Raw genomic sequence first — 6489 nt, forward strand, 5'->3', positions numbered from 1 at the left:
GCCAAATTTGCCTAATAGGCCGAGTGATTTTCCTTATTTAAACAAAAAAAATTAGTTGATTTATTTGAAACATTATTATATTATAACAAGAACATAAAGTATTGACTTACCTAGGTTTGGTTAGGTAAGGTTGGTTAGGTTCGGTCATATACCTACGTTAGTTTTAACTCAAATTAAACAAAATTAACTCATACATCATGAAATGGACAGCTTTATCATTTCATTAGAAAAAAATTAGAAAAACAAATTCAAGAAAACTTGGCTTATTAGGCAAATTGGGTCTTGCATAGTAGGCCAAGAAGAGTGTTCTGAACATCAGGCAGTGAAGATTTCTCTGGAGTGCACTCTGGTACGTTTTGTCTGCATACCACTAGGTCCTGGTTGTGGCTCACTGCTTGATTTTCTTACTTTTCTCACAAGGAAACGTTCCATTGAAGATTTTTTTTCCCATTGCAACACTTGTCTGTAGTGAGGCATCACGTTGTCATTAAAAAGATCAATGCAGCGGCCTACTACAGCTTTATCTGGGTGATTCTTTTTAGCAAAACGTTGCAGTCCTTCCCATACTGCACACATTTTCTTAACTAATGAGGAAGGGACATTCTCTACTGCCTCCTCTTTCTCCCCTGAAGATTTGTTGAACTGCCTAGCTAGTTTAACAAAAAGAGTACCATTTTCATGCTTCCGAAAAATCTCGTTTTTCCTCTATTGTCATTCTCACGTGATTTCTTGCCTTGAACCTTACCATTGGCTTTCTTGGGACCCATTGCGAGATATATACTGTAACAACAACTTTTATGCTCAAATGGCCAAATATCCGACAAAATACCATAAATCCTTGTGAAGAATTCAGGCGGGATAGTCACTGGGTGCGAGGCACTGGTAAACTGAGGTGCGATCGCCATGCCACCATGCGCTAGGTCTGCCCGTATGCGTATCGACAAACTCGTTACCTGATGCAATATTCGTATCCCGATGCAAATTTTCCGAGCAAATCGGGCTCGTAACCCGAAAAACTCGTAAACAAGGACGCTCATAACCCAGGGTTCCACTGTATATAAATAACCTGTGTATATAGTTGTAATAACAGCAAAATTATGGTTTTATGAACATAATAATTGAATCACTAATATGCACACCATACTTTTGAGTATAGCAATGATTCACACATTTTATTATAGAAATATATCACACTATTGAATAATTCCTTCTGAAAAAATAAGAAAAAATCGCATTGAAATAATTAGGTAATAATATCTTTGTGGCAACTCCCGCCAGACAGCTCGAGTGGAGCTGACTGACTCCTATCATTGTCAGCTCCTCAATTTTGCCAGACTTCCTCGCCCTATTGCGGCCAAAATATGTCGCCTACGATATTTCCCATCCCCCTTGGTCAGAGAACACACACTTTTATAAGATTTTTTTATTTTTTTTTTATTTTTTATATTTTATATAGCCAAGTTGCAGGCTATAATCATGAGCAGCCCAGGGGTTAAGGCAGCGGTCGCCAACCTGTGGTCTGCGAGACAATTTTATTTGTGTATTGTATGTAACTGTATTTTCTATGACGGTTATATTTAATGGCATCAAATAGTTTGACTTTAATGACTATAATTTTTTGTTTGATGGACTGCTGGATTCACATTAGTGGTCTACTGGATTTATAATTATGAATTTGGTAATCCATGAGCTCCGAAAAGTTGGTGACTGCTGCTTTAAGGGATCAAGTTACAAGGGATTATTGTGCGTGATTGTTTACCATATTATAGAGAGAGTTTTGTTTCACTTGAGTGAAGTTTCGTTAGCTACGTTAGATGATTTTTTTTTTACCCACTCCACAGTATCAGAAAAGGGAAGCAAGAGGTTGTGTTGGTTGAGGATCACATGGTACTTTTCATTTAAGACATTTGGATGATGATCTGCCCTGTGCAAGGATTATTTTTAACAGGAACACACACTGGTGTGTTCTGGGGAATGCCCGTGCATCCTGGGGCACAATTCCATACAAAGTGCATCCTTAAGATCATATAGTTCTGCAATTTCTGTCTTAAAATTATTGAAGTGTAAGCTAATCATAATTTATTATCTATAGCTTGCTTGTGGTATTGATATTGAGCTAATCCTATTAAACTGCAGTTTGAAAAGAAAACAAAAAGTAGGGGGTGGCAGATGAGTTAGGGAGGGAAAGTGCCCTTAGCAACATAGCATGATGGAGGTGCATGAGAAATGGTTAATATGGGACATACAGTAAATTATCTGGTTTTGGTAAACTTCATTGTTCTTCCAAATATTTCTTATTTACTGTTGCTAAGTAGTGTTGGCTACAGCATTTTGCATACATGTATTAACCCTGTGTTAGTACTTTGGTGTGTTTCACTCCAGCATATTTTGCCATCTTGTTTCCTAACTGTGTATAGAATCTGATGCAGTAATTATGTATGTTGTCTTGATCATAACACATTGGTACAGTAAAACACAAGTTGGTTTTATCAGCTATTTATTATGATGGAGAAAACAAACATGACTGGTTATTTGGCAGATGTGTCCTTAAACAAAATAATAAATTAAGTTAAGGTTAAGTTAATAAGGTCGGGAATATTGTTGCCAATTGAGGAATAGGATTATTTATTTTATCAGTTTAGAATTGGCAAATTAGCATTCTTCTCCATCTGAAGGCACAAGGCGTATCATGAGTGTGTTAATTTTACATTTATAACTTGGACATCCATTACACAAAAAAGTGGCTTTTATGTGAGGAGGAAAAGGGGGGCTGCTGTATTTTTTTAGGTCATGAAGCTGCCACTATAGGTCATATGTATTTTTGAGGGATCTGTCAGTTTTAACTGTTACATAGTGCTCTCTATGTTACAATGTTCTTCATGTGTGCATAAACACAACATATTGATTGATATACACTGTATTTCATTCTAAATATAGTGTACAATACACATTAGTCAGAAATGTATAATGAAAGCTTTATCTTCAAAATATTTCCATCATGCAAATACTTAAGTTGTTTTCCTTTTAATCAGATTGCACGTCTTACTGCAATCAATCGGCGGCTGACGCGAACTGTAAGCATGCAGAGGCTGGACTTTACAAGTGGACCAGAATCTGATATTGAGGACACAGAAGATTATAGATTGTGCTTAGAAGATTCGGATTCATCGCCAAAGAAATATGACTATTCAATTAAAGGGGAAAATGGAGTAGTTGAGCACTCAAGAGATGAAAGAGTAAGAATACCTTCTACTGGCAGTGATAGATCAACACCCTCACCCTCTCGGGAAACTGCAAACAGAAAAACGTCACAAACTCTTGCTGATGCATTCCTTGAGCAGTTACCAGAAGTCAGAAATTGGGATGATGCATATCAAAATGGCTCTGCAACTTGTGAAGAGAGAGAAGCATACTAGTGATCATGTTGTGAACTTGTGCAAGTTGGTATAAGGTGATTGCTAATGATATGCAACTAATGAAATGGACAGCTTTAAAACATGAAGTAGATATAAGAACATTTTTATTAATGTACATAAAATTGGGAAAGAAGTCGTTGAATTGTGTGTACATTTCTATGATGCAGAAAAGTCCTTACACGTGGGACACTAGAGATGATAAGTTGTCGTGTGTTATTGGGTATTTGGCACTCTTAAGGCTAGCTCATCCATTTTACTCTGTAGACCACATCAATATCATGTGAATTTGAGTGTATTTATACTTTCATATAACCAGTATGAGATTTCTATTCAAATTATTTAATTGCTATTTTGTTCAAAATTGGGCAAAATAATATATTAGTAACGTTTGGAGATTCAACCTCACTGATACCAAATAAAGCCTACTAATTGACGCTGAAGGTTCTTGACAGGTGGCTTAAACAGTTTGTGTGAGGTTGTATGCAAAACGGTTATTTTTTTTTATGTGGAGTAACCAGCAAATAATACGTTGTTGGTTACCTGACCTAGTATGTCTTGATTATGTAGCAGTGTCCACAATATACCAATTACCCAGGATACTAGTATCTTGGGTTTTATAGCTCATTTTGATAAAGAAGTGCAAATGAGAATTGCACTGACTCTGGAAAAGTAGAATTAAGGTATTGAACTGTAGATTAGAAGTTTGTTTAAATGGGCTATTGAGATTTGTTCCAGGATTGAGACATGACAGAATACCAGAATGTAGCAATAGGACATGCTTCACAGGTATCTATAGGCACAATCAATGTAAAGCTGTGATGTTTTCCTTGAGCCTTCACTTCTCTTGGGAGAAGGTGGGTTAACGAAACCAAAACAAAGATATATATTTATTTATTTTAGGTTTCCTTTTATATGTACTTACATTATGTGTATATATATATATATATATATATACTGTACTAGATAACAGCTGATTTACTCAATCTCTTATTTCTGGTTATTGTATATTTTCAACGATTTTGTATTTTTACTTAATGTCATACTACGTACATCCTTATTAAAGTGTCTTCCTTAAAATCATGGATGGGAGTGACAATCACAAGGTGCAGTCCATTTAATTTTTGCTATGACTTTCATAACTTTTGGCATATAAATATATATGTATATTATATATGTATTATATATAATATATATTTATATATATTTATAAATATTTATATATATATATATTATACAGTATATTTATTTATAAATATTTATATATATATTTATTTATAAATATTTTACTATGCTGCAAAATTCTTATTTCCACCTTTTAAAACTAACTTGTAACTGTCCCAGAGGTGCTACATTTGCTCCTGTGATTGTGGTTTTGTCTTGCTTTAAAATTGCTCATACACCAACTAGATTCAGGTCATTTTTATATATATATATAATACGTTTGCAAGAGTTTATTGATATTAATGCAAAAGAGTTAATGTAAATGCTCTAAAGCAATTTGAGACCCCTCCCTCTCTCCCTCCCATATGCTTCAAAAAGGATTGCTCCTGTATGTATGTGGCTTATTGTTTATTATTCACTCACTGTTACAGCTGTTATTTGCAAGCATACTAGATCTGTACACACAGGCACCCGTCACTTAGTAATAGAATTTATTCAATACTCAATATTTCGATACTTACAAATATCTTATAGGAAGAAATTTGCACCTACTGTGTTGGTATCATCAATAGTAACAAATTTCAGGATGTGAACTATGTTCATGGTAACGTCAGGAGGTGGTGGTGGTGGTACTACTACTACTATTACTCCTACTACAAAACTTTGATATTGAATGTTATTATTAAGTTCACTAATGAGGGAAGGACGTGTGAATATTTAATCTGGGATAATGACATTCCAGTGTGAAGTTTATCTTTAACACCAATGATACTTCAATAAAATAAACATCACTAAGAGAGTTTTGTTGCTCATTTTTTTATCTTTGGTTAAGTAATTATCAAAAGGCACCAAGCCAGGGTAGGTATGTAGCACCATTAAAGTTGCAGGTGTGTGTGTGTGTGGGGGGGTAGGTGTGTAGGTAGGTAGGTTGTGTGTGTAGGAGGACTGGTAGGAGCCATGGTGGGTTGGTAGGAGGCATTGTGGGCTAGTATGAGCCATGGAGGGCTGGTAGAAGGCATGGTGGGCTGGCAGGAGGCATGGAGGGGCTGGTAGGAGCCATGGTGGGCTGGAAGGAGGCATATTGGGCTGGTAGGAGCCATAGTGGGTTGGTAGGAGGCATACTTGCCAGGTAGGAGCCATGGTGGGCTGGTAGGAGGCATGGTGGGCTGGTAGGAGGCATAGAGGGGGGCTGGTAGGAGTCATAGTAAGCTGGTATGTGGCCTGGTAGGAGCAATTGTGGGCTGGTAGAAGGCATGGAGGGGCTGGTATATGGGTCATATATTGCCCAAACCCCCCTGCAGTTTTCAAAATATCTTGAAATATCGAAAATTTGACTCCTGAGCGTGATTTGAGTCGAATTCTGACTCTGCAACTATTTTCATTTTTAAATTACGACTTTTTATACCGAAAATATGTCAATTACTGAAAACGGCGATGGGTCATATTTTGCCCAAACCCCCCTGCAGTTGATGGTGGGGGGGGGGGGTTAGGGTACCTTTTACCAGGAGAAATGGTGGGCTGGTAGGAGCCATGGTGGGCTGGTAGGAGGCATGGTGGGCAGGTAGGAGGCATTGTGGGCTAGTAGGAGCCATGGAGAGCTGGTAGGAGGCATGGAGGGGCTGGTAGGAGCCATGTTGGGCTGGAAGGAGGCATAGTGGGCAGGTATGAGGCATGGTGGGCTTGTAGGCGGCATGGTGGGCATGTAGGTAAGGTGGGCGGGTAGGAGCTATGGTCGGCTGGTAGGAGCCATGGTGGGCTGGTAGGATGCATGGAGGGCTGGTAGGAGCCATAGTGAGAAGGTAGGAGGCATGGAGGAGCTAGGAGGAGCCATAGTGGGCTGGTAGAAGGCATTGTGGGCTAGTAGGAGCCATGGAGGGGCTGGCACTTTCATGCAGAATTAATACAAAATGGT

The 6489-nt window shown here is 37.9% G+C and overlaps 1 protein-coding gene across 22 annotated transcripts in view; it reads left to right on the forward strand.

Annotated features, from left to right (window-relative positions):
* Positions 1-5377, forward strand: part of Evi5 (ecotropic viral integration site 5) — a 317622-nt gene extending 312245 nt beyond the window's left edge. For 21 of the 22 annotated variants that reach the window (XM_069315218.1, XM_069315219.1, XM_069315220.1 and 18 more), the window contains one exon: positions 3033-5377. In XM_069315218.1, the coding sequence (XP_069171319.1) occupies positions 3033-3416 (384 nt within the window). In that variant the 3' untranslated portion in view covers positions 3417-5377. The remainder of the gene's footprint in view (positions 1-3032) is intronic. The other variant, XM_069315230.1, reaches the window with a different exon arrangement.
* The last annotated feature ends 1112 nt before the right edge of the window (positions 5378-6489 follow it).

Source organism: Procambarus clarkii, chromosome 81 (genome assembly GCF_040958095.1).
Source record: "Procambarus clarkii isolate CNS0578487 chromosome 81, FALCON_Pclarkii_2.0, whole genome shotgun sequence".
Classification (NCBI taxonomy): domain Eukaryota; kingdom Metazoa; phylum Arthropoda; class Malacostraca; order Decapoda; family Cambaridae; genus Procambarus; species Procambarus clarkii.